Here is a 25,891-nt window from a genome sequence, read left to right as displayed (position 1 = left end):
ATAATTCAGTCAAAATGCTTGATAGAGTCGCCTCCTCCTTTTTACAAACTGGGGTCATGATGGTAAACGAGACTGCAAAATATGAAAGCAATATCTCAATGGACTTTGAAAATATTTGGGGTGGTATGCAAGCTTTAACATTTGTGTGACACTCGTGCTCACACTGACGCCGGGAGGAGTAGAATAGCTCCCCTATTCTTCCAATAGTCAAGCTAAAAACTGTCAAAGGGCCATTACTGTGGTAAAAATAGTAAAAGATAAATTCCTTTATGGTCATCTGCAACAGTTTAAATTAAATGAAGCTAATACCGCGGAAGGATTTGGGATACAAAAAGATTTCAGGACCTACGTATGCCCCCTACATAAATGTGTAAGGACAAAAAAAAAATACTGTACATAGTGATCGAGTTCACACTATTGATTTTCCCAATTCTGACTTAATCAAGGGTAATAACTCTTAATACTAGTCTGAACTGACTGGTCACAAAACCTGACCTAGATTTTGTGGACACATTTTCTGTTAAAATCACCTATCTGCCTGTTCACCCATAACAGGCAATTTTGAAAACATGATATGAAAACTCCACTAAATAATGTAACTTACCTTTGGAAAGTCTGAATAATGTTTTGTTGCCTCCTCCAGAAGTCTTTTTGAATTGGTTATTTCTCCAAGACACCACTCTAATTTCACTGACTTCATAAACACCTACACAAATTAAGAAATTTAAAAGTTAATCAAAAAAGGATGACAGAAAATGGTAAAAAAATTATTTTTTTCAATTTTCAAAACCATGTTTCTATACTGAACAAAAGGGTCATGATGACCCTGGATCGCTCACCAGAGTAATATGAGCTACATGTTTCAAATGTCAAACGGATGATTTTTAGAATTTTTTTGGAAGATTTTCCGATGTACAATCAAGTAACCCCTGGGGTGGGGCCAGTTTTACCCCAGGGGTCATGATTTGAACAAAGTTTGTAGAAGTCTACTAGGCAATGTTACGTATCAAATATCTAAGATCTAGGCCTTCTGGTTTATTTTTAGCAAATTTATGAAGATTTCCCTATGTACAATCAAGTAACCCCTGGGCCTGAGTCAATTTGACCCTAGGGGGTCAAGATTTGAACAAATTTTGTAGGGGTCCACTAGGCAATGCTACATTTGACATATCTAAGCTCTAGGCCTTCTGGTTTATTTTTAGAAAATTTTGAAGATTTTTCTATGTACAATCAAGTAACCCTATGGGGCGGAGTCAATTTGAACCCAGGGGTCACGATCTGAACAAACTTTGTAGAAGTCTACTAGGCAATGCTACATGTCAAATATCTAAGATCTAGGCCTTCTGGTTTATTTTTAGAAAATTTTTGAAGATTTTCCTATGTAAAAATCAAATGACCCCTGGGGTGGGGTCAATTTTGACCCCGGGGATCATGATTTGAACAAATTTTGTAGAGATCGACTAGGCAATGCTACATGTTAAATATCTAAACTCTTGGCCTTCTGGTTTATTTTTAGAAAATTTTGAAGATTTTTCTATGTACAATCAAGTAACCCCATGGGGCAGGGTCAATTTGATCCCGGGGGTCATGATTTGAACAAATTTTGTAGAGGTCCACTATGCAATGCTACGTGTCAAATATCTTAGCTCTAGGCCTGTTTTTTTTTTAATTATTGAAGATTTTCCTATAGAAATCTATGTAAAATCAAGTGACACCTGGGGCGGGGTCAATTTTGAACCCGGGGTCATGATTTGAACAACTTAGTAGAGGTTCACTAGGCAATGCTACATGTCAAATATCTAAGCTCTAGGGCTTCTGGTTTTTGAGAAGAAGATTTTTTAAGATTTTCCTATGTAAAATCAAGTGACCCCTGGGGCGGGATCAATTTTGTTCCCGGGGTCATGATTTGAACAAATTTGGTAGAGGTCCACTAGGCAATGCTTCACACCAAATATCTAAGCTCCAGGGCTTTTGGTTTTTGAGAAGAAGATTTTTAAAGTTTTTCCTTCCGGTTGCCATGGCAACCTGAGTTCTGCATGGAATTCAATTCTTTGAATAATTTTTGTAGAGCTTCACCCAAGGATCATTCCTGTGAAGTTTGGATGAAATTGGCCTAGCAGTTTATGAGGAAATGACGTTTAAAGTAAAAGTTTACGGACAACGGACGATGGACACCGGACAGTGGGTGATCAGAATAGCTCACCCTGAGCCTTTGGCTCTGGTGAGCTAATAAAAACTGCAAACTACTATTAACTTAGTTATATTGATGACACTTATTTGCTTACATTAGTGAATTGTGGACTGTGTTTATTTTCATCAACACCATGTTAAATAATGCAAAAAGCTAAATTCACAACAGTTTCTATAAAAATAAAACTTCTAGTGTGAAACTTTATTTGTGTTGGCAAGAACAGATTCTATCAAATCCTGAAATAACAAGGGCTGTCTCATGAGAGCACACTTGATATTCAAAGGTTCGTCAGTAAAATGGATTTCCTAGGAACATGTACTAGTATATTGTCATAAAAATGTTTAATCAATGCTGACTCAAATGCTGAATAGCTGAGCTAAAAAATGAGACATCAAGAAAATGTGTATGACATAAATATAGTGCACTGGGTGGGGCTAATCTGGTAGTTTAAGATATAATATAGAACTAATTGTCTTTAAATCTATTTGTTTTAGGTGTCTTTAGAGCTAAGTTAAATGTATTTACAAAATATTGTTTAAAGAAGGAAGAAGTTGACAACATACTCTTGCTGTTGGAGCACTTGCTCGTGCTTTCTGTAACAATCTTCTAGCTCGTTCAAACTCATTATTCTCGGATTCAAGTTTTACAGCAGCTAACCAGATCTCTTCACTGTTTGGGTTTGCCTGGAAAGCTAGAGCAAGGATACTTCTTGCAGCTGGGACATCTCCCTGAAATTACAATAATATATTTAGATCAGAACTAACTTTTATGTATTATTAAGTTATATATATCAATATAAAGCATCTTAAAACTTCTGTTTTGTTTTGTTGGGTTGAATGTTATATTGACACAACAGTTACTATGGGTTCTATGTAAACTTTCCACCAATTGATAAGGGAGGTAGACCACCATCTGAGTTTACAAGCATTGTTTCAGACATAGGTGAGTACCTCGGTAAAACCACCAACTTTCCTTAAGCCAGCTAGTTGGCTTCCTCACATAAAAGAACTCTACTTCCTAGCAAGATTTCAAAGGGGCAATTGATGTAAGTCAGCGCCGGTAACCTCTTGGCCAAGAAAGCCCTTAAAAGTTACTTTAGCATTTAACACAACATCATCATAATTATAATTTTCACTGATTATCTGATACAAGAGGGCCATGATGGCCCTATATCGCTCACCTGTTATCACTGCACTTGAGGACAAGAAGGTCCTCAGAAAAAATATCTAAGTCCAAAGGACAGGAACAACCAAGGGAAAAAATTTAACCAAAGAGAAAATAAAATTCTAACAAGGTACACATATGTCAAAATACACCTAAACATTGGAGGTACCATCCATGTTGTACCACAGAAAAGTGGTCTCGGTTTTTCCCTATGGCCAATAATAAAAAAGTTACTAAAAATAAGCTATTTATAGTAACGTAAAAGGGAAGTAATTAAAAAAAATTATTGTAAGTGAACAAAAGAAGGATCCGCCAAATAAATCTGTTGACATAAATGAAATTTCAGATCAGTATCTTCATTAGTTACGGAGATATACCCATTTTAATTTGAAATAAAGGGAGGTAATTTGACATAAAATCAGTCCATAGTTATCTCCCCTGATTGGCTCAGTCCAACTAATGACAATAATGAAATTTCAAATAAGTCCTATAAGTACTTACTGATATAAATCCATTTTGATTACAATCAGGGGAGGTAATCAGATATAAAATATCTCTGGAACCTATGATTGGATCTGATTTGTCATGGAATCCAAGATTTATTGTTGTAAAGATATTTTGGAAATTTGTATCAAATAAAACCATAAATGAAGTATCAATATGGCTGCAAAAGCCAAAATAGCCAATTTTGGACCTTTAAGGGGCCATAACTCTGGAACCCATAATGGAATCTGGCCAGTTCAATAAAGGAACCAAGATCTTGTGGTAATACAAGTTGTGTGCAAGTTTGGTTAAAATCAAATCATGAATGAAGCTGCTATTGTGTAGACAAGGCCAAAATAGCTAATTTTGGCCCTTTCAGGGGCCATAACTCTGGAACCCATTAAGGGATCTGGCCGGTTTAAAAAAGGAACCGAGATCTTATGGTGACACAAGTTTTGTGCAAGCTTGATTAATTTCAAATCATAAATGAAGCTGCTATTGTGCAGACAAGGTCAAAATAGCTAATTCTGGCCCTTTCCGGGGCCATAACTCTGGAACCCATAATGGAATTTCGCCAGTTGAAGAAAGGAACCAAGATCTTATGGTGATACAAGTTGTGTGCAAGTTTGGTTAAAATAAAATCATAAATGAAGCTACTATTGGGCAGACAAGGTCAAAATAGCTAATTCTGGCCCTTTCAGGGGCCATAACTCTGGAACCCATATCGGAATCTGGCCAGTTCAAGAAAGGAACCAAGATCTAATGGTGATACAAGTTGTGTGCCAGTTTGGTAAAAATCAAGTTATAAATAAAGCTGCTATTGTGCAGCCAAGGTCAAAATAGCTAATTTTGGCCCTTTCAGGGGCCATAACTCTAGAACCCATAATGGGATCTGGCCAGTTCAAGAAAGGAACCGAGATCTTATGGTGATACAAGTTGTGTGCAAGTTTGGTTAAAATAAAATCATAAATGAAACCACTATCGTGTAGACAAGAAATTGTTGATGGACGGACGACGGACGAAGGGTGATCACAAAAGCTCACCTTGTCACTATGTGACAGGTGAGCTAATAAAAAAAAAGGACCATGTATGTCAACTAGAAATCGCATAACTATACCCACATGACCCATGCTGAACTGAGTATGACGTGGTTATTTCTATTATTTGACATAGTGACCTAGTTTTTGAGCGCAAGTGACCTAGATATCATCAAGATAAAAAATTCTGACCAATTTTCATGAAGATCCATTGAAAATATGGCCTCTAGAGAGGTATAAAGGTTTTTCCTATTATTTGTCCTAATGACCTAGGTTTTGGAGGCACTGACCCACTTTTAAATTTGACCTAGATATCATCAAGGTGAACATTCTCACAATTTTCATGAAGATCTCGTGAAAAATATGGCCTCTAGAGAGGTCACAAGGTTTTTCTATTTTTAGACCTACTGACCTAGTTTTTGACCACACATGACCCAGTTACGAACCTGACCTAGATATCATCAAGTTGAACTTCTCACCAGTTTTCATGAAGATCCATTGAGAATATGGCCTCTAGAGGTCACAAGTTTTTCTATTTCAGACCTACTGACTAGTTTTTGACCCACGTGACCCGTTTCAAACCTGACCTAGATATCATCAAGGTGAACATTTGACCAATATTCATGAAGATCTCATGAAAATATGGCCACTAGAGAGGTCAAAAGGGTTTTTCTATTTTTAGATCTACTGACCATTTCTTAACCAATGTGACCCAGTTTCGAACTTGATCTAGATATCATCAAGGAAAACATTCTGACCAATTTCCTGAAGATCCATTGAAAAATATGGCCTCTAGAGAGGTCACAAGGTTTTTCTATTTTTAACCTACTGACCTAGTTTTTGACCGCACATGACCCAGTTTCGAACTTGACCTAGATATCATCAGCTGAACATTCTGACCAATTTTAATGAAGATCCATTGAGAAATATGGCCTCTAGAGAGGTCACAAGGTTTTTCTATTTTTGACCTACTGAACCTAGTTTTTGACCGCACGTGACACAGTTTCGAACTTGACCTAGATATCATCAAGCTGAACATTCTGACCAATTTTCATGAAGATCCATTGAGAAATATGGCCTCTAGAGAGTCACAAGGTTTTTCATTTTTAGACCTAATGACCTAGTTTTTGACGGCACGTGACCCTGTTTCGAACTGACCTAGATATCATCAAGGTGAACATTCTGACCATTTTCATGAAGATCCATTGAGAAATAGGCCTCTAGAGAGGTCACAAGGTTTTTCTATTTTTAGACCTACTGACCTAGTTTTTGACCCCACGTGACCAGTTTCGAACTTGACCTGATATCATCAAGGTGAACATTCTGACCAATTTTCATGAAGATCTTGTGAAATATATGGCCTCTAGAGAGGTCACAAGGTTTTTCTATTTTTAGACCTACTGACCTAGTTTTTGATGGCACGTGACCCAGTTTCGAACTGACCTAGATTCATCAAGGTAACATTCTGACCAACTTCATAAAGATCCCATGAAAAATGTGACCTCTAGAGTGGTCACAAGCAAAAGTTTACGGACGGAACGGACGCACGCACGACGGACGGACGACGGACGACGGACGGCCGCGCGATCACAAAAGCTCACCTTGTCACTTTGTGACAGGTGAGCTAAAAACTACGACATGTATTTCATTAATCTAGTAACAAAATTTGAAACATTAACATATATAAACCCCAAGAAGGATTTAGTTTTTCAATCATCATCAAACTTATAACTCTGCACACAAAGATTTGATGAACAACAAAATGCAACAAGACTATAGGACAGTCTAGCAATACCACATAGTGAATCTGTCATATTTCTGCCAGAGCAACCAATGGTAGCGCTGTTTGGCACGTGTAGGTTTCACATGTATGAACAAAATGATATACTAGATTCTACATCTATTCCTGTGGAAATTATGAGAATATTTTTCTTTTTTTTGAAAAATTGAAAATCCACAAATTTACGTCCCCATGAAACAGCCGATTTGGCCAAAACCACGAAATTTCATGCTGATGGATTTCACAGTATAAACTGATATGGATGGAAAAGGGCAAACCTAAGTGCCCTCGCAGCTCTCCAAAACAAATGGGGCACAATAACTATTTCTGTTTCCATCCGTATGATTCCAACAATAAACTTACCGCTAGCCATTTAGACTTGGCCCCCATTAACCACAGAACTTCAGCTTTAGGACAATGTGCAACAGCTCTCTGTAGCAGGGCCTCTAGTGACTCCCTATAAACATACACAATATTTTAATTAGATGTTATGTCAGTTCAACACACAACTGTTCTAAGTTTGCATGCCATATTCAAGGGTCTTCTGAGTCATTCCCAATACTGTCAAAGCAGCACATATTAATTTTGACAGTCTACTCCACTTAATATGAACTGTGATTGATTCGGATTAACGACAAATCGATCCGCGAGCTTCTATTCCCATGTAAATTATTTCAGTAATACGAAACGCTTATACAAATCTAATACACACATTTTGGAGTCCATAGCTTAATTGTAATTTCCACTTTGAAATTTCAGAAGTCGGCAGTCATTCGACTGTACACTAGACTATTTTAGTTGAACTATTTTTGAACAGTGCTGATATTTATCAAGCAATCAAAGGTGAAATAAAAGCAAATCTGAATGAATCCCCGAAGGGTCGATTGAGAACGCAAAAATATCTGCAAAATAATGTTCAAGCAATAATTCATAGTCAATCAATAAGAATGAATGTTTGGTGGGGGGGGGGGTGAGGATCAACATTTCTTGATTATAAATATGTAAAACAAATAAAAAAAAAAAAAAAAAAAAAAAAAAAAAAAAAAATGGGGGGGGGGGGTGGAGGGTGACCATGTAAGGTGTGACCAGTTAGGTACACAAATCACATGTTTATAATAATGTGCATGAAGAATGAAGAATTAATGAATTTTCATTCTTGTTGTTATGTACAGATTGTGTTTAACAATAAGGCATAACTAATGAAAATTGACAATCAAAAAATGAAGGGATCGTCGCGTCGGTCATGTCATTCAGTTGATGAATTCTACTGCTAGTTTTGAGAATGGTGACGACATTTTTCTAAATCAAGGGCAATAACTTGAGGAATTGACTATCAAAAAAAAAATGACGGCATCGCTATTGTATGTTATTCAAATTGATGAATTCTACTGTAGTACGAGAATGGCTGCAGAGAATTTTATTATCAGGCAATAACTCGAGAAATGACAATCAAAAAAACTGACGGCATATGCAGATTGGTTCATGTTTTTCAGTTTGATTACCAAGTATTACTGAATGGTGCGGACGGACGCGGAGGACTGACGGAGGACAACGCATTTCAATACCCCCTCCGTTTCATCGGCGGGTAATATAGGTCAACTTGTGCTGTGGTTATGCAATGGAGTAGTGCACGCTTATTCAAAAACAATTACTCGGTCCTTTGTGTATCATGTCAATATAAAACAATTTAATTTATTGACAGATCAAAATTTATGATTTTAAATACAATATTGAATTTCTATTGTCTATACATTTAGGCTGTGTCTTACAAAATATACAAACTTTTATCCATCTAAAAATGATTATATAGATAGATTCATGATAGAAATAATGTTGGCGGTAAATATATTTGGCGCTCTGGACCTCGACCTCACATTAAATTTTAATTCGTACAGTTGTATGTGTTTAAGTATGACTTTTGTTGAGTAATTTCAACATTATCTGATTAAATTAACTAAATCAATTTTAAACTATTAACTACTTCCATATATCAGCATCTATTCACCGATGATACCAGTGATACTGCCCAACTTGCTCGGACAAAACATTTGGTGAGTTGGTGTGTCATACATTCATTAATACCAATTTTGTTTGATATGAACATATTTCCCAGGTCCAGATGAGTTTGTATAAAGCAAGTTTGACTGTATTTTCAATCTGAAAATACATTTTAAGTTCAAAACGGGTATAACTCCAGACAGCCAGTGCTCAACTATTAGAATCGTTGTCCCAGAAACAGGAATATTACCCTAATGTTAGAGTTTCAATCCAGTATCTGCATTAGTTTTGGAGATAGTAACTTGCATGCAGAATCTTTAACCAGAAGTCCAAAAGGCATAATTTGCCAAAATACATGTCAGAGTTATTGGACTTGATGCTATCAACTAGCTGTATAACCCAGAAGACACATGTGAAGTTTCACTTCAATATCTGCATTAGTTTTGGGAATAGTAACTTGCATGCAAAACTTCCACCAGAAAGTCCAAAAGTGGGCATTATTTTGCCAGAATACATGTCAGAGTTATGGGACCTGACCCAGAGAGGTTGGTAATTGACCTAGAAAAAGAAAGAGTAAGTTTCAAAGCTATATGCCTTTAAATGATAGCCATATGTATTTGCATGCAAAACTTTAACCAAGGTGTCACGCCAACGTCAACGCCAGAGGTGAGTAGAATAGCTAGAGTATTCTTTGAATAGTTGAGCTTAAAACAAAGTTGTCACTATTGGTGAAAAATGCCACCGAAGCATGCCTAAGAATGCTACAGTTGTGTATGAAAAAAAAACACATCATTTAGTGACCTTGACCTTGACCCAAGAGACCCGGATCATAAGTGTGACACATCTCCTATGGTTAATATTTGTGTCAAGTTCTTTTCAAATCCCTTGATAGATGGCACAGTTATTGACCAGACAAGAAACACGTTTGACTTCTTAGTGTGACCTTGACCTTGGACCTAGGGGTCAGGCTCTTGCACATGACATGTCATCTAAATATAGGGAACATTTATGCCAAGTAATTTTAAAATCCCTTCATCAATGGCAGAGTTATGGACCGGACAAGAAACAGACCATGTTAACCTTTAACCTCCAAGTGTGACCTTGACCTTGAAGCTAGGGGTCTGTATCTCATGCAGACACATCGTCTCATTATGGGAAACATTTACGCCAAGTAATTTCAAAATCCCTTCATGGAAGGCAGAGTTATTGACCAGATACAAAACAGACCCTGTTAACCTTTGACCTCTAAGTGTGACCTTGACCTTGGAGCTAAGGTTCTGAATCCTGCGCAAGACATGTTGTCTCATTACAGTGAACATTTATGCCAAGTTATTTCAAAATCCCTTTATGGATGGCAGAGTTACAAGAATTTAAAAGGTTAGAGTAGCTCTGAAAAACAAAACAATGTTACCTGCTTCCAAAGTTCTTCTCAAAATATGCAGCTCTTAACCAAATGCTCTTTTTACTTGGAAACACTGACAAGGCGTAGGCATAAATTGCACGTGCACATTCATATGCCCCATGTGATGCACACTGAAATCAAGAAAACTCAATTTACAAAATAACTATGAATAAATTTCAATAAAGTTATTCAAAAACTGGTAATACCATATTAACATCTGACATCAAAGTGTGACCTTCAATTTAAGGTAGTGGCCTTGAAGTTGCACATGACACCTTGTCTCATTGTTTATGGGAAACATTTGTGCCAACTGACATTAAAATCCCTTCTTGGATGGTTGAGTTCCATACCAGACAGGTGAAAACTCTTGTTGACCTTCAAGTGTAACCTTGGCCTTGGAGCTGGGGGCTGGGTAATGCATGAAACATTTTCTCATTGTGGAAATACTTGTGCCAAGTATTATTAAAATCCCTTAATGGATGGTTCAGATGATTGTGTTGACCACATGTTCCAAGTAATATTATTATCCCTTGGTGGATGGCCTAGTTATGGACTGAACATGAAACAGACCTTGTTAATACAATTTTATGTTTAAACTATGAAAACAACTGAAATAAATTAATGTTCTGAGACCTTAACTTGGTCATTAAAGTTCTATGTGCAAGAGACATCAACAATTTACAATTTCTAGTTAAGTTGTTATATTAATATTGGGTATTCCTGTGTACTTTTGTAAAATTCATTCAAGTTTAAACAGAACTTCTCAACTTACAGATTCAGCATCCTCCATCCATGTATGTTTCTTGTCTTCTTCTTCCACTCCTATACCAATTACAGACCGTCTGAAAAATACATATACCAACACTATACAACCTGAATAATATATATCTTTCATATAATCTCTAAAAATATATATACCAACCACATATTCATATCTTTTCTACAATAAATACCAATGACCATATGAAACATATACATAACTATCATATACACTCTGAATCAGCTACAGTCAGTCTGTAAAAAACAAATTTAAGGCAAATAGAATCCAAAACATAAATACCAATCAATTACTGTCTGAAAAACATATTCCAGTAACTGACTGTCTAAAACTGTACACTCGTCTTATACTGTCTGAAAATATATAACAGTAAAGGAAATTATCAAGTAAAAAATTAAGCATGAAATGGGAGAGAGAGAAAAGTCAGAGTTATCATCCTTGTGCACTGCATTCCCTTTTATTGATATCTATATTTATTTCAACATTTATTTGAATATCATCTGTATTTTAAATTAATGCTCCAGACAAGGAAAAACTAAGAACAACAAGACTGCCAAATTGTAACAGCAAATTACTTTTGACTTCTGAAATACTCTACATACTGAGTCAATTTTCTCAATTTCGACTAGTTCAAGGACAATTCAAGATGGAACTTGTACTTCCAGAACTTTTATGATAGCTTTACAAGTATGAATACTGCTAAAACTTACATGATAGCTTTACAATTATGAATACTGCCAAAACTTACACGATAGCTTTACAAGTATGAATACTGCCAAAACTTACATATAGTTTTATAAATACTTACTATAGCTTAATGTATGAATACTGCAAAACTTACAGATAGCTTTACAGTATGAATACGCAAAACTTACACGATAGCTTTACAAGTATGAATACTACCAAAACTTACACGATAGCTTTACAAGTATGAATACTACCAAAACTTACATGATAGCTTTACAAATATGAATACTGCCAAAACTTACATGATAGCTTTGCAATAATGAATACTGCCAAAACCTACATGAAAGCTTTACAAGTATGAATACCGCAAGAACTTACACGATAGCTTTACAAGTATGAATACCGCAAGAACTTACACGATAGCTTTACAAGCATGAATACTACCAAAACTTACACGATAGCTTTACAAGTATGAATACTGCCAAAACTTACATGATAGCTTTACAAGTATGAATACTGCCAAAACTTACATGATAGCTTTACAAGTATGAATACTGCCAAAACTTACATGATAGCTTTACATGTATGAATACTTCAAGAACTTACATGATAGCTTTACAAGTATGAATACTGCCAAAACTTACATGATAGCTTTACATGTATGAATACTGCAAGAACTTACACGATAGCTTTACAAGTATGAATACTGCTAAAACTTACACGATAGCTTTACAAGTATGAATACTGCTAAAACTTACACGATAGCTTTACAAGTATGAATACTGCTAAAACTTACACGATAGCTTTACAAGTATGAATACTGCCAAAACTTACATGATAGCTTTACATGTATGAATACTGCTAAAACTTACATGATAGCTTTACAAGTATGAATACTGCAAAAACTTACACGATAGCTTTACAAGTATGAATACTGCCAAAACTTACATGATAGCTTTACATGTATGAATACTGCAAAACTTACATGATAGCTTTACAAGTATGAATACTGACTACAAAACTTACATGATAGCTTTACAAGTATGAATACTGCCAAAACTAATTGCTTACAAGTATGATACTACCAAAACTTACATGATAGCTAAGTATGAATACTGCCAAAACTTACATGATAAGCTGACATGAATGAATACTTCCACCACTTACATGATAGCTTGACATGTATGAATACTACCAAAACTTACATGATAGCTTTACAAGTATGAATACTGCTTAAACTTACACGATAGCTTTACAAGTATGAATACTGCCAAAATTTACACGATAGCTTTACAAGTACGAATACTGCCAAAACTTACACGATAGCTTTACAAGAATGAATACTGCCAAAACTTACACGATAGCTTTACAAGTATGAATACTGCCAAAACTTACACGATAGCTTTACAAGTATGAATACTGCCAAAACTTACACGATAGCTTTACAAGTATGAATACTGCCAAAACTTACACGATAGCTTTACAAGTATGAATACTGCCAGAACTTACATGATAGCTTTACAAGTATGAATACTGCCAAAACTTACATGATAGCTTGACATTAATGAATACTGCCAAAACTTACACGATAGCTTTACAAGTATGAATACTGCCAAAACTTACATGATAGCTTTACAAGTATGAATACTTCAAGAACTTACATGATAGCTTTACAAGTATGAATACTGCCAAAACTTACATGATAGCTTTACAAGTATGAATACCGCCAAAACTTACATGACAGCTTGACATTAATGAATACTGCCAAAACTTACATGATAGCTTTACAAATATGAATACTGCCAAAACATACATGATAGCTTAACAAGTATGAATACTGCCAAAACTTACATGATAGCTTTACAAGTATGAATACTTCCATGATAGCTTTACATGTATGAATACTTCAAGAACTTACATGATAGCCTGACATGTATGAATACTTCCAGCCTTTTCACAGTCTTCTGCATCCTTTAACCACTGCTCTTTGTTGATTTCTACCATGTTGGCCCGCAATGAATTCAAAGCTGAAAACAAATAAGACCACAAGATTATAAAGCTATTTGAACATCACATTGAGAATAGCATTGACCATCTGAAAACTGTTTCAAGAGGAACAAGCAATCTAATTCTGGTTTTCAAACTGTCTGCAAGCTGTTACAGTATTTATCAATATAGCAAATAGAGCATTCTGTACAATTTCAAAGGGCCACAACTCTTGAACTAGACATGCTTCACAATGCTCTGACAGTATGTTTAAGTATAAAGTGATACATTTTTGAAAGTTTGGGCCAGATCCAATCACAGGAAGGCTATAATGGCTTGGGGCTATGTTTATCTTTTTACAAACTATTTTGGTAGAGGGCCACCAAAGGAATGGCTGTGTGAAAATAAAAGATGATTTTCAAAGAATTTTCCATTTAAATATAAGCGAAGCCAATGGCAGCTATGGTTTTTAAAATATAATCCATTCATTGATGTTTTAGATTTGAACTTAAAAAGCACAATTTTCTTTTTGCTCTGTCATTGTTTTCATGTACTGTAATAAAACTTTGCCTGAATGTGTATGCTGCAGCTACAGTAAACACAGCAAAATTCCATCTGTACTATATGGTTGCTGCATAATCATTCAAAAAATGTTATTATGACTTGTTTACCTCTTTCAACAATTTTCTCCACCATAGGTATATTATTGTTGGCCTCCTCCAGTTTTGCGGCACTGACCCAGATAAGTCGATCTGTTGGAATGTTTTCTCTTGCTTTGTTTAAAACTTTTCTGGCATTTCCATAGTTCTCAAGCCGGGCCAAAGCCAGCCATAACTACAATTACAAGTAATAATCTTACATTCACCTAGGGCCAAGGAAAAACTAGCCAGAAATACATTAGATCAATCATAGACAAAAGCAAATCATGGACAAAACCAAATCATGGGCAAAAGCTTACTCTGAATAAATTACAAGATCAAATAATCAACAAAACAACCTGTGATATTACTTTATCAAAATATATTGTTCAATTCATTATAACCCCCATGTGATAATCATAATACATTTGTATTTGCTTTGGATGAACAGAAAAAAGATAACAACAATAAAAGACCCACTGTGATAAAAGGATCTGCTTGCAGTGTTGTTTTATGGACAAAAAAGGGTCAAACATAAAACAATGTTCAATTTTAGGACCAGTCTCAAATCTAGCAACACTGAATACATTACAGACCTCTACACTGGTTGGACAACATTCTACAGCCCGACTCAACATAATCCTGGCATCTTCCTCGTCTTCCAGTTCTACAGCCAGCTTCCACAGCTTCACCGAGTTCGGTATATTTTCCAAGGCTGTCAAATATTACACTATTTCAATTAACAGTTGCAAGAAATTTCAAGTCTAACGCACAAACAAAATTTTAAAACAAAATGTAGATAAAATAATTTAATTTCTTTTGTAGGTAACCTTGCAAATATCACTGAAATACTGCAGTAAAAATGCTTTACAATTTAGATAAGAGAAAATTCTGCTACATTTTCTGTAACTCTACATAGTGTCATTGCATAAAAAGCCTCCCATTAATACAGCTTTTCCACAAAGGTGAAAACAGAAATTTGGTAGAGGGTCAAAACTGACTGACCAAGTCATCAGCCCATTGAAAAGCATTACAAATGAAACCAGTCAAGTACCAACCTTTCCTGTATACTCTTTTCTTTGCTTTCAATTCTGTCTCTATTTCTGCTGCTTTACTCCAGATTCTCACAGACTGGGGAAGCTGCCTCACAGCTTGGGCAACCACTGCCTTCGCTTGATCACCTGGCTGTAATACATAGTGTATACTTCATAAAAGTAAAGTCCTTTTGTTACTGAACCAATATGAACTTGGACGACATAACAATTCAAACTAGTTTACCACACTTGACCTTTTTTCAGACCAAGTTTAAAGAATAAGAAGCCATTTGAAGGCTTTTATATACTTAGCAATAGCATCCATGAATGGCAGTAAAGCAGAACATCTTAAGGAAATTTGAAAAAAGGGCCATCCAAGGATGCTACAAACCAGGTTTTGGTGAAGATCAATCATGTGGTTCATGAGAAGAAGTTGCTTATAGGTTTTTTTCTATTTCTAACAATGGCAGTCCCTAAATCTAGTAAAGCAGACCAATTTGAACAAATCTGAGATAGGACCATGCCAGTATGTTACAGACCCAGGTTTGCTGTAATTCCGATCAGTTATTTCAGAGTGGACGTTCAACAACTACTGTTGCCACAAAACAACGGATGCCTTGACAGCTTATCCTGAACCCTTGTACTAACATATGCAATTTAAACATCAAGACATTTTAAAGTCTGAAACTTATTCTTTTTTTACTTTTTACTGTCAAAGTCAAACTTAGGTGTCAAACTTGTTGCTTTGGTAAAGATATTATTTATAGATGAAAGGTTAAAGAAAATGTTCTTTTATATTGTATTTTCTCATAAACAACTGTATCAGGATTTAAGATATTTAAGACTTTTCACACTAACCAATCTACTACAAGTCACTTCCTATAATCAGATTCCTGAAAAGCTATCACTTTTCCTTTTCCTTAGTTTTTAAGACATATCAACACCATCTCGGCCAGATGGTGACTTTTCAGATTTAAATGGTGGAGGAAGACACCAGGTGCCCCTAACTACATTATTCCAGCCCCAGATGTGCATCTGGACAGAACCACCAACCTTCAGTTTGCCAGCTGGATGGTTTCCCCACAAGAAAGAATGAACCCTGAACCACCAGCGTAATTCAAAGTAAGCCATCTTAACAGCTTGGCCAGGCACCTGTCCTCTCTCTCATGAAAAGGTATTCAAGATATTTCTAAAATTAATAATTACCATGAGTCTGGCAGCCTCTAACCAAGCATCCTCTGACTTTGGACATTCCTCACATCCCTTCATGATGAGATTCCTTGCTGCCTGGATCTTACCCGTCACCTCCTCCAGTCGGGCCGAAGCAATCCAAGCCGGCGGGTGCTTAGGATTTGTCTCTCTGACAGATTTCAGCAGAAGTCTGGCTTTCTTCACATCACTTCAGTAAAATAGAAAACCATTAAACACTTGCACAACAAATCTACTGAGTATTCAAAGTTTGCAATAAAAACAAAAACAAGTAAGAGGTGACAATTGAGCTTTTATATTGTAGGAAGACCCCAGGTGTCAATCCAGGCATTACATTAGACCTGCAGGTCAAACCCTGGAGCTCAGGGGTTATACACAGATTCTGAACTGTACCTGTAGTAAAACTTGATATACAAAGAAAGTACTTATCAAATTATATCATTATTACATACTTCAACATTTTGCAATTTCAATTCTTCTTCTGAATTCAGTCTTTTATAACTGTTTGACAAATTGAACTAGTTTTTTTAACAAGAGCTGTCAGCTGTCAATGCTTGACAATGCAAAGCTTTGTCACTAAAGAAATTAAATAATGAAAACATTACCATAAACAAGCCCAAAAGGGACTAGAAGTTTGAATCACAGAACTTTCTCTTCTTATGATGCTTAATAAGAGAACTAATTACGTGTGCTTACATTCAAACAATTACCCAAAATGGAGGGCTGACAAGGAGTGTCTGCAATAGTTTTACCCATTCTTCAAGAACCTGAGATATTGATTGTATACAGTTTTAACATTTTGATGATATCAAAGAAATCACAATATTCATACTTGATGTCTCCCCCATGAGATGGCAGCATAGACTGTAAGTCTGTCAGATAACCTTTAGGATCCACAACTGTCTGTCCACTCACAGAATCAGACACCTGAATAATGTAGTTATATCAAATGAAACATTCACAGTTTATTTTTTCTAAAACTATTTCATTTGACTCCAAATTTAAATGCTAATAAGTTTGGTTAATATTGCCTTCAGACTGAACTTTTCACCAACACATAAACCCAGACTTCTGACTGGTCCCTCTTCCCAAACTTAAATCTAAAAACATTCCAGAAATGCAGGTACAATGTAATAAGGATTATACAGTTGTACCAATGTGCAGGTTCATCACAGAAAAAAACAGCCAACCAATCATCATCTGAATCTCATCATCTATTCTAACATGACCAGGGAATAACCTACATACATGTAGAGCAAAATCTATCTCGGGTTATTCTGCAATATACCATGCGCGTGCAATGATGTCATCAGATCTAGGTGTGTAGCACGGTCGTAAAAAGTAGTTATCACTTTTTCTAACACTGTTGATACTAGTATGTCATGTTAGAATCGAAATAACAAGTTCCCAAGTGTGATTTATTGTAGAATAACCAGTTTTTTTCATTCTTATGCGAAACAATAAATCACTCAGGCCTACAGCCTTCATGATATATTCTTACGCATAAGAACTCAAAACACAGGTTATTCTTCAATAAACCACACTTTGGAACTTATTATTTCCTAATATTTGGACATACTAATTAGGACAGTACCTACCTGTGTAAGTTTGATGTCCATCAGTGTATTTCTCGCTTGTCCAATCTTCTTCATATCAATGTCCCCAGGAGTAACACCACCCGGAGTGTTCAAACCAGGTGTAAGAGCACCGTAAGGTGTGTTAAGACCACCATATTTCTGTAACACAAAATTGGGACATCATTAAAACTCGAGTAAGTAAGAGTGTTCAGATCAGGTGTAATTTCACAATAAAAATTAACATGTTGACTCATGTCCCTAATTGTTACAACACCAACAGAGTTCAGACCAAGTGTAACTGCACCTTTAGGTGTATTTACACTATCATAATTATTTTTGTAACACACATCAGGGAAAACATAATGGACTGACTCTGTCCCCAGGTGTTACACCACCAGGAGTGTTCAGACCAGGTGTAAGTGCACCTTAAGGTTCATACCATCTTTTTTTTTTTTGTAATACACAACTGTTACAGGGAAGTAGTAATTAACATGATAACTCATTGTCCCCAGTTGATACACCACCAGGAGTGTTCAGACCAGAATAAGAGCACATTAAAGTGTGTATAGACCGCCATATTCTGTAGTACACTAAAGGAACATCATCAAATATATCAGAGGTGATACACAATGTTCAAACCAGGTGTGAAGGCTCAACAAAGTTACAAATCTGTAACTCATGTACAATTAAGATTACTTCATGCCTGATCAAACTTTACTTAGTACTTTACTAGTAACTGAATGGTAACATCTTAGTTAACCTCCAAACACCACCTGTAGTATTAATGCCTGGTGTAAGGGCACTATAATTTGTGTTCATACTACCATGTTTCTATACCTCACAAGAGACATTATAACCAGGTTATAAAGAACAAAGCTTTCAGTATTACTTAACACATCTAAAGTAATGATGTCAACTAAAGAGGTCATATATCAATCCCTGTTTAATTAATTTGTAAAAAACACTTATTGGCTTTTCCTGTCTCGAGTTAAACAACACTGTTCACAAAAGAGAAATGAGAAAATCCGGACATGAGCTGGTACCTGTTCCCTTTCTGAGAGTACATTACTGGTTCCACTAGCTGCAGCTCTAGATAAAACACTGTCTGGGACTGGTGTGTATCTGAAATGTAACAAGCAAATTCGATGAATTGGTATCCCCCGCCGAAAGGGTTTGTGGTGAGGAATGGCAAAAAGATATATTCGGCAAAAAGTTAAGGATGTTAATAAGAAGCAAATAATTTCATTAGTCAAAATCAATTTAACAGAAAACAAACGTTTAATTAAAGAGTACATAATAAATGTATGACACTTTGATCCTGACTAAAGAATTTATTTTGATTGGGATATGCTTACTGTAATAAGCTTAGCTTTTAAAATTAAATGCAGTTAATTGAAATATGAGCTTGAAGTTTAACTGGAATGAAATATTGTCTTTGAGTGGTTTGGCACCAGGTGTTGCTGTTTTACATGTACATTTGAACTTAAAAGATCAGATGTCCTTAAGAGAACACAGGTAAGATATCTTGAACATGGCTGAGGGCAAGGTTTGTGCAGTCACAACTTAACATGTTGAAGGTTTGAACATTTAAAAAAAAAAAAAGGAATGGAAATATATATTTCTATATATAGATATATGTATATATTTATTTTTTTAGGGGGTGGGGGTGCAGGGGAACGGGAGAGGAAACAAAATTTCACATGCTGATTATAAATATTGATTGAAAATTAAAAATGAAAAAAAAGAAAAAAGGTAAAAGGGTGAAGTTGGAGGGGGGAGGGGGGAGGCAGAGGATGCATGATCAGTGGTGGGCATGACTGGGTGGAGAAGTGAGGTGGGGGAATGGTACAACTTGGAAGGTTTAAAAAAAAAATCTAAAATAAGAAATGAAAAAAAAAAAAAATTTTGGGAGGGGGGTGGGGAGGGGGGTTGGGAGGGGGGGGGGGTGTGACCAGGGCAAGTGGGTGACCAGGTGTGGGTGCGCAACTTCACATGTTTATAATAAATGTAAGAAAAGAATGAAAGAAATTTAATGAAATTCTGCCAAATGGTAAGTTTGTTATGTACAAATATGTGGATTTTTAGACAATTAAAGGGCAATAACTCTGAAGTTACAAAAAGAAATCCATACAAAATTGTCTGTGCACAACCACATTATAGTGCTCTAAATTCTGTTAAAGTTTCATAGTTCTAGGTCAAATATATCAAAAGTTATGATGCAGAAATTGGCATATCTATAGATCTATAGTACCCTATATAGTTAACACTAGAAACTTCTAAGGGCCATAACTCTGGTGTTACTTGGGCAATCTGTCTGAAACTTGATGGGCCCCATAACCTCATAGTGGTGAACATGTATATGAAGTTTGTTTGGAAAAAATCTAAAATAAGGAGTGATTTTTTTTTTTTTTTTTTTTTTTGGGGGGGGGGGGGGGGGGGGGGATGGGGTGATCAAGCTAAGGGGGTGACCAGCTGTGGGTACACAACTTCACATGTTTACAATAAATGTTCATGGAAAAGAATGAAAGAAATTTAATGAAATTCTACCAAATGGTAAGTTTGTTATGTACAAATATGTGGATTTTTATACAATTAAAGGGCAATAACTCTTAATTTACAAATAAATCCAAATGAAATTGTGTGTACACAACCACATTATGGTGATCTAAATTCTGTTTAAGTTTCATAGTTCTAGGTCAAATATATCAAAAGGTATGATGCAGAAATTGCCATATTTATAGTACCCTATATAGTTAACACTAGAAACTTCAAAGGGCCATAACTCTGGTGTTACTTGGGCAATCTGACTGAAACTTGACGGGCCGCTAGAACTCATTGTGGTGAACATGTATATGAAGTTTTAAATAAATATTCCCAACCATTTCCTAAATATGGCTCCGGACGGACGGACGAACGGAAAGACGGACGGACGGACGGAAAGACGGACGGAAGGACGAACGGACGGACGGACAACGCCAAAACTATATCCCTCCGACTTTCGTCGGGGGATAATAAGAAAGAGTTGCATTATTGGACTCTGCCCTATTTTTGTCATGGGGAAAAAAAGAAAATTTCTTTACTCTATGGGACATTACATCACAACAAATTTTCTCTTCGGCAAGAATTACAGAGGTTGCAATATCATACATGTACTATTATATTTGTAGAAAGGTGTCTAAATAAATTTAATCCATAGCAAAATTTGCATGATTTTGCCACATACATGTACATTCAAGACATACTTGTAAAAACTAAATAGAAAGTTTTACAACAGTGGGTTTACATGTAACCGTCTGCTAATTTCAAATTTCAAATCATTCAGACATATTTTATTTTTTTGAATTTAATTAGTGATGGTGCTTTAAAAAATTCAAATATGCAATTCTTGACTGAGCTTGTTTTCTACAAGTAGGGATATGCAAACACTTTATGACAGCTCAACCTATTCTCAATTACTTAAATGGTATATTGCTATAACAATCTAATTCATCTATGAGGAAAATATCTTTTCAAGTGATACCACCCTAATTTCAGCTACAACCTGTAGATTAAACAAAACTCTTGACATACTTCTCTGCCCTTGGATTTCTCTGTTTCCTGTTCCTGGCATCACCAACTTCTGGTATATTCATCCATTCATCAACACTGACACCGGCCAAATCTCTCTGTATAGAAGAAACATAAAATTTGTCTAGGTATTCTATAATAGCTCTAATTTGTTTATGCACTCACCTTGCTAACTCATCTGCTGAGAAAGCATCTGAGGGAGTAAATAACTAGATAGTACAACACAGAAGGCCTTGTAGTGAAATAGCAGTTTCACTATTGTGAAGTAATGTGTAACAAAATATACCTTAAGATCCGAGAACTGTTGCTGAATTTTTGGTCTTTCCTGACGATATTTTTCAATCTGTTCTTGCAATTTTTTCTCTCTTCGTTCTTTACGTTTCTCGTCCATACGTTTATCGAGCGCCTCATACACAGCATCTGCCTCCTCATCGTCTTTATCATATGGATCTTTACTGCATAAACTTCCTCCATAACCTGTGAACTTATCACAAAAATAGAATTTAAATAAATCATATACAAATCCAGCTGTGTTTGTGTCTAGATTTCTTCACTTAAAAGATTGTTGATGCATATATGTATAGTAGTAAAACATTAATACAACTTTTTTTTTTCTTTGTTCATTTCTTCTGTTTGAGTTTCAATGTGTTGTTCATTTTCTATTATCTATTTGAGTTTCATTTTATTTCACAGAAAAGATTCTGCTGTAAAACTATGGGTTCCGCAGGAGGATTTTTTTAAGTATCAATGTTTTACATTTAGTACTAATTATTAAATATCGCTGTCAGTTAACAGTGAGGTGTCACAGCAAATCTATCAAGAGAAAACTTTTGCCTATCAGCTGGCTCTATTTTCAAAAGAGACTTAACTTGTCAGATAGTAGGGATGCTTTATCATAAAAATCTGTCACTGGTTTTATATATCCAGGTGGGAAATCCGGTTCAAGGGTAACTGTTATCTGAGAGCCGGATATTCCCATCTGGATGTAAAATCAGTGACAGGTTATTTTTCTTGTACATGGTACCATATTTTACAAATAATAGAATAGATAAAGCATATAGAAATACTTTCTTTGTAGCACTCTTTCTTATAGTAGAGTAGCATAACATTATGTCCTTACCATAAAATAGCATATTTTGAATCAAGAAATATACTATAAGGAAAGGAGAGAATCTATCAATGTACCTGGTTTTTTTTTCATATTTTACATAAACAATTTATATTCAATGCATGAATCTCTAGTTGTTCATAAAAGCACAAGAGTCATCTGGCATGGGGAATGCTAGATGGGTTTTGCTAACATGGGTAAAGTCACTAGAAGCACCAGTTCGGTGCACAAGAAAAAAATAGGTTTGCAAATGTACAAAACTTCTATTAATGCCATTGTTAAAGACTGCCTACTCACTCAGAACTCTTGACTTGAAGGTAAATAAACTAAGTTTTGAGATCAGTTGCAAAATGCAAACTTGCCATTTTCTGAATTAAAAATTATACTTAAAGGTAACCAATCAGTAATGGAGATTTAGACTTATCTCCATCCACAGCTAAAAAATACCTCATCATAGTTAGCATCATTCAAATCTTCCTCCTCTTCCTCGTCCTTTGATTTCTTTGCTGGCGGTCCATGCCGATCATCTCTGCAAAAAGTCATTAATTAATGTCCTTTAAACTCATTTCTTCAAGCTTTATTTCATCAAATCATGTCCTTAAAACTTTATTTCATCACTTAATGCCTTTAAAGCTTCATTTCATCACTTAATGTCTTTAAAGCTTCATTTCAAATTCATTTTCTTTAAAGCTCCTTTTTAAGGTTCATTTAATGGCTTTAATTACCTTTTTCCAAACTTCATTTAAAAAATCTCCAATCAAAGCTTCATTTAAGCTCAATTTTTCCTGCTTCGTTTCATCATTTAATGTCATTTAAGCTTTATTTCATCATTTAATGGTTTTAAAGCCATATCATGTATTTAGGAAGTTTGCCTAAATCTATTTCATTTACTTTAGTTCAATTAATCATGTGAATAATATTTTAATGGAATGGAGTGCAAATTTATCAAAAATTATCTGATTTATTTTAAGCAGTCATATTTAATGAGTTGTAAAAAAAAAGATTTCCTTACAAAGTTACAGAACAACTTTTGCAAAAAAATAAAACTTATTTAGTATACATATATTAAGTAACTTACGATATGTCATCTGCATCTCTTGCTGGTCCAATATCAGATCTAGTTGTAAAGCCAGTAGCTCTGTAAAGATAAAAATACATGTGAGAATTAAGATAATCAGTACATTTTTTCAGTTTTCAGGGAACAGGAGCAAGTCTGTTACAGGGGTAAAATTACACTTATTCTACACATGTTACTTTTTTAAAAACAAAAACATTTTCTATACAATGCAGATAATAAACTAGCAGTTTTGAGTTTTTGAGTGTCTGAATTTACATGACTTTGTTTGAAAACAAATGATTCGTCAGCTCACATCAAAGTTTTCTGCAAAAGATTAAAGATGAAAAGTTTAACAAGTGCCATTTCTGAATTCACATTTTCTTTTAGTGGGGAGGTGGGGTGTAAATGACAGGATACTAAAAGATATGATACTAAGAGACAATATATTTTTTTTTTTTAAAACACTGAATAAAAAAAATTCTCCTGGATACATGGGTGGAGGGTGGAGTGCAGTGAATGTGCGAGTGGTTGGGAAAAGGGATTTAAGGGGGAATTAATCTAGCTTTATGATAATGCACACTTAAGTAGTTATCTCCACAGTGAGTACAAAACTTCATTCAATTGCTGTAAATTATTCTTTACTCAAAAATCATGCAAGAAAGGTTTCCAGTTAGTTGAAACAATCGCTCGTCTGCAAGTGCTGGACAATATGTAAAAAAAGCACAATAGTTCTTGGCCTTCTTACTAAAAGCTATAGTAAGTATTCAAGAAAAGACCTTTTTTTTTCTAGAGATTAAGGGTTATTTACATTTCAAATTTGTTGAAAATGAAATAACAAATAAGACTTCATCAGTATTCACCTTAAACTTGGATCTAAATGGTTTACAGATACTAACATTCACCAGATAGTGCGGACAGATCTTCAATATTTTCAGTAAGACAGTATGTTCATCTACATCTACATTGTAGTTTGTACGTCAAACTGTCATCTTTGACCATGACTTGACGGTGCGCAAGAAAAGATAACAGTTAAGAAATAAGAAACATGTACGAAGTAAAGTATAATACAGTAAGAAAATAGAAACGGTCAAGGATATGGTGCAAAAAGAAAAGTAAGAAGTTAAAAGCATGAGAAGTGCTCAATTCAATTCAAGTGTTCAATTGGTGTGTAAAATAGGTTTCTTTGTCTGTTGTTGGTATTTAGCTATCGCTTTTCAGTCACTTCCATCGTTAGTCCAAATAATTGTACTCGTGAGTTGAATATCATTACATTATTTTGACTTGCCGATATTCGCCTCCGAGGTAGACAAGTGTAAAATATCAAAATGTAAAATCTGTCTGCCCGAGGTCTCATTATTTAGACTATTCCACCGTGAACTTGTAAAACTATCCGCAAGATATTTTGCAGAAAGCTCTACTGGGAAATTCATAAATTTGATAATATGTCGGACTATATGAAATGTCAAAATCGTAAAATATCGAAGTCCGACATTTATTTATAGAACTTGGGTAGCCGAACTCCACTAGACACCCAAACTAGTGGTTTTTATCAGCTGTTTTATCATTTGCACGCCGTGCCTCACAACGGCATTGTACAGTCACATATGTGATGATGCTCCAGAGAGGGCCCAGCATATAATTTATTGGAAGAAGAAGAAATTATGGTAAGTTGCTGAATAAAAAATGAAAATTCAACCATAATTTTATCTAAATACGAAACAAGAAAAAGGCATTCAGATGAGGTTAGGGCAAGTTAGGAATTATTACCCTCTTCCAAGACCAGGTACATATCCCAGCGGAGCCGGCAATCCTATAAAACTTTTCTTTTTCCGACTGACGAGCGACTGCACCGACATCTTCGATCAGAAAACGTTGTTCAGACGCTTGCATCTGGGAATGGACTAAGTATTTACAATGCCAACTACCTGAACTCAATATATTGGTAGCACGAAATGAAAAACACATAAATAGACATAATATGTAAATTTATTATCCCTTCTGATTAATAAATCTATCTATAGGTTGCAGAAATAGAAGCTGTGGTAGGGGAGTAGGTAGATATGCATACACACACACACACACATACATTCATTCCGTGTGTCCACTGTGTTTGTGTTCTTTATGTTGTTTGCTTCTTTTTAAGTTCGATGTAATTTTCTTAGCATGTAACTGTACATATGTCTGTTTTAGCTATA

The 25,891-nt window shown here is 35.3% G+C and overlaps 1 protein-coding gene across 1 annotated transcript in view; it reads right to left on the bottom strand.

Moving 5' to 3' along the window:
* LOC123540109 (pre-mRNA-processing factor 6-like) overlaps positions 1–25,602 on the bottom strand; it is a 31,415-nt gene extending 5,813 nt beyond the window's left edge. The window contains exons 1-18 of the mRNA XM_053526319.1: positions 25,464–25,602; positions 23,718–23,777; positions 23,087–23,168; positions 21,818–22,015; positions 21,535–21,629; positions 19,008–19,086; positions 17,986–18,123; positions 17,220–17,314; positions 16,385–16,577; positions 15,203–15,329; positions 14,741–14,859; positions 14,178–14,340; positions 13,439–13,547; positions 10,828–10,897; positions 10,065–10,186; positions 7,019–7,112; positions 2,755–2,919; positions 605–706 (exon numbers count right to left, since the gene is read on the bottom strand). Of these exons, the coding sequence (XP_053382294.1) occupies positions 605–706; positions 2,755–2,919; positions 7,019–7,112; positions 10,065–10,186; positions 10,828–10,897; positions 13,439–13,547; positions 14,178–14,340; positions 14,741–14,859; positions 15,203–15,329; positions 16,385–16,577; positions 17,220–17,314; positions 17,986–18,123; positions 19,008–19,086; positions 21,535–21,629; positions 21,818–22,015; positions 23,087–23,168; positions 23,718–23,777; positions 25,464–25,552 (2,100 nt within the window). The 5' untranslated portion in view covers positions 25,553–25,602. The remainder of the gene's footprint in view (positions 1–604; positions 707–2,754; positions 2,920–7,018; positions 7,113–10,064; positions 10,187–10,827; positions 10,898–13,438; positions 13,548–14,177; positions 14,341–14,740; positions 14,860–15,202; positions 15,330–16,384; positions 16,578–17,219; positions 17,315–17,985; positions 18,124–19,007; positions 19,087–21,534; positions 21,630–21,817; positions 22,016–23,086; positions 23,169–23,717; positions 23,778–25,463) is intronic.
* Positions 25,603–25,891: the final 289 nt, after the last annotated feature.

This window comes from Mercenaria mercenaria, chromosome 16 (assembly GCF_021730395.1).
Source record: "Mercenaria mercenaria strain notata chromosome 16, MADL_Memer_1, whole genome shotgun sequence".
Lineage (NCBI taxonomy): Eukaryota > Metazoa > Mollusca > Bivalvia > Venerida > Veneridae > Mercenaria > Mercenaria mercenaria.
The sequence above is the reverse complement of the archived record's forward strand: the minus strand, read 5'-3'. Positions and strand labels throughout refer to the sequence as shown.